General features: G+C 39.1%; 1 protein-coding gene across 1 annotated transcript in view; it reads right to left on the bottom strand.

Annotated features, from left to right (window-relative positions):
• GREB1L (GREB1 like retinoic acid receptor coactivator) overlaps positions 1-2948 on the bottom strand; it is a 282191-nt gene that overhangs the window by 58433 nt on the left and 220810 nt on the right. The window contains exon 20 of the mRNA XM_077778190.1: positions 1091-1283. Within this exon, the coding sequence (XP_077634316.1) occupies positions 1091-1283 (193 nt within the window). The remainder of the gene's footprint in view (positions 1-1090; positions 1284-2948) is intronic.

The raw sequence follows: 2948 nt of genomic DNA, 5'->3' as shown, positions 1-2948 counted from the left end.
TTTTTTTTTTTTTGAGAGAGAGAGAGAGCAAGCATGAGCAGGGGAGGGCCTGGGGGAGGGGTTGGGGACAGAGGATCCAAAACTGGCTCTGTGCTGACAGAGGCAAGCCCGATATGGTGCTCAGACCCACAAACCATGAGATCATGACCTGCGCCAAAGTCAGATACTCAACTGATGAGCCACTCAGGCGTCTCTGAATAAATGTTATTCTTATGTAAGACATATCTGGCATCTTTTACTTAAACATGCTTATTGTAAAATATCTATTATGTTTAATATTTTTTAATTTTTAATTTTTTAAAGTTTATTTAATTTGAGAGAGAAAGAGTGCACAAGTAAGGGAGGGACAGAGAGAGAGGGAGAGAGAAAGAATCCCTAGCAGGCTCCACATTGTTAGCACAGAGCCTGTTGTGGGGCTTTAACCCATGAACCATGAGACCATGATCCAAGCAGAAACCAAGAGTCAAACTCTCAACTGACTCAGCCACCCAGGCATCCCCGCCATGTTTAATATTTTTTAAGCAAAGGATCTACTGCTTAATGGCTCATCTTCCTTTGTTTTTTATGAAACACTTTTTTCTTTTCTTTGGTAGTATATTTATCATACACTGTATAGGTCATAGAAAATATTTTCCAGGTGTTAGGGATTGGAGCGCCACCCTCCCAAATACAGTCTTGAATATGTATAACCTTAAGAGGGTGCTTTCAACACATTAAGTATTACTGAGTAATTTAAAGTAACACTATCATAATCTTCTGTTTTAACCAAAAGTCTTAGAACTGATGACAAGAAAAAAAATCCAGTGGTTGGAGGAACACGANGGGGTGACTATATAGGATGGACTATTTTGTATCTGTATGATAACCTCAAATAGAACAACATAATTAGATTTATTTTGGACACTACTCACTAGTTTTTAGTCTTATAATAATTGTAATCACATGGAACTTTTAGGAGATAAAGCTTTATGCTATATTTTTAAACTCTTGTGCTATTTTACAAAGCCATGACTGTATTTTATTACAATATTCTGCTCCCTGGGGAACTGAGAATAATGACTACGTATCAGATAGCAGAACAGAGACTCACCATGTTGTCCAGTTGTATCCAGTGAACCTCATTGCTGGAGCTGATTCGAGACTGTTGAGTCTGTAGTGTGTACGGGAAGGAGCTAACCTGGAGCACCAGCAGGTTGAAAGCTTCCAGAACTTCTCTGCAGTTAATGACTCTATCAGCCAATCCATGACTAGGTTCACCATGTGACAAAGAGCCCGAAATGACACTGCAGAAATATTGAAAGTCACGTTAATAATTTAACAGATTAGATTCAGAAACAGACATCAAAATGGAGATAATGTTTTAGTTTTTATTTTTCTAGTTTTTTTAAATTGTGAACAGGAGTAGAGGCAACCAACATTTAATTTGAAGGAGTAACAATTATACTCCTTCTTACCACTTCAGACAGATTTCAAAGATATTTTTTTCCCCTTTTTCAGTCTGCCCCTGATATACCTCCAAGTGTCACTCAGTTCTACAGGCCAAGGATATCTAAATACGTAGTTGAGATGGATCACTTTGGTCTGAAAGCTCATCTGAATGAGTTTCTCCATCAAAACATGATGCTTGTAACTGTGCAATCATCAGTACCCCAGAGAGGCCCCCAAACTGAAAGGGATCCCCCCTTGTGTTAATGCCACTATTCTTCCTCTGTTGAGGATGTTAGACTATGAGGAGGTTGCAGAAGGGCCTCCTACCCCTCAGCATGAATGAAGGAAATTTTTATATCTGAATCATTTTCAATTATGTTCAATTTGAATGTACCAGGTTGCTATGCAGCCTCAAAACCACATATGTTTTTTTGTCAAAGAAATAATCTCAGTGCCATGGGGAATTAAATATACAGAGATCCGATACACATCCTCAGAGCTACTACTCCAAACTTTCAAAGATAAGGAATATCAGGTCACTGAGCTATTTCTGCTCATAGAACATTAGGAGCAACTGAAGAGCATCTGGGCAAAGTCTGTTTCCTTGTTTCCTTGTTTCCTTCCTTCCTTCCTTCCTCCCTCCCTCCCTTCGCTCCCTCTCTCCTTCCTTCCTTCCTTCCCTCTCTTCCTTCCCTCCCTCCTTCCTTCCTTCTAAATCTAACATCATATTTATACATACATATGACTCTAGAGTTCAGACTATGGAGTGCCAAAAACATTCTGGCTTTAGAACAAGTGCTTTTGCAATTCTGACATTTCTACAACACACTCCAAATCTTTCATATTCTCAACCTCAGTGCATTCTGATGAAAGGAAAATCTATAAACATCTATGATGCCTGAACTTGCCTTTTAAACTCATAGGATCAAAGATATCTCCTAACAGTAATTACTGTAATTATTGTAATTTGGTTGGGAGCCAAACTAATACCATCATGCCGCATTTCCTCTCTTTTCACTGTAAGCCAAACTAAGAAACAGGATATTCTCTTGTTTAAACTGGTAAATTGGGGAATGTTTCAGATCTGCTCTCAGGTTTTTTAAAATTATTTTTTAAAGCTTAGGTATCATTTTTTTTTAGTAATCTCTACACCCAACATGGGGCTCAAACTCACAACCCTAAGATCAAGAGTCATATGCTCCTCTGACTGAGCCAGCCAGGCACCCTTGCTCTGAAATCTTTAAGTGGCATCTTTACTGCTGTTAAGGGTATATGAACAGAGAAAAAGGCAAGGAAGAGGAGAAACAAAGAGAAGAGGAAGGAGGAAAAAAAAGGTAAAGAACTGGAAGGGCAGAGAAAGGAAAGCATATGGCCCTTCTAGGAGCTCATTAACTCCACTCTCCCTGCTGCTGCCCTTTCTCTGAGGCCTCTGAGTTCCACAATGCCCTGAAGACAGCTTTTTAACAGGGATTTTTAAAACGTTTATTTATTTTTGAGAGAGAGAGAATGGACAAGAGGCG

The sequence above is a fragment of the Crocuta crocuta genome, unplaced genomic scaffold (genome assembly GCF_008692635.1).
Source record: "Crocuta crocuta isolate KB4526 unplaced genomic scaffold, BGI_CrCroc_1.0 scaffold26, whole genome shotgun sequence".
Classification (NCBI taxonomy): domain Eukaryota; kingdom Metazoa; phylum Chordata; class Mammalia; order Carnivora; family Hyaenidae; genus Crocuta; species Crocuta crocuta.
The sequence above is the reverse complement of the archived record's forward strand: the minus strand, read 5'-3'. Positions and strand labels throughout refer to the sequence as shown.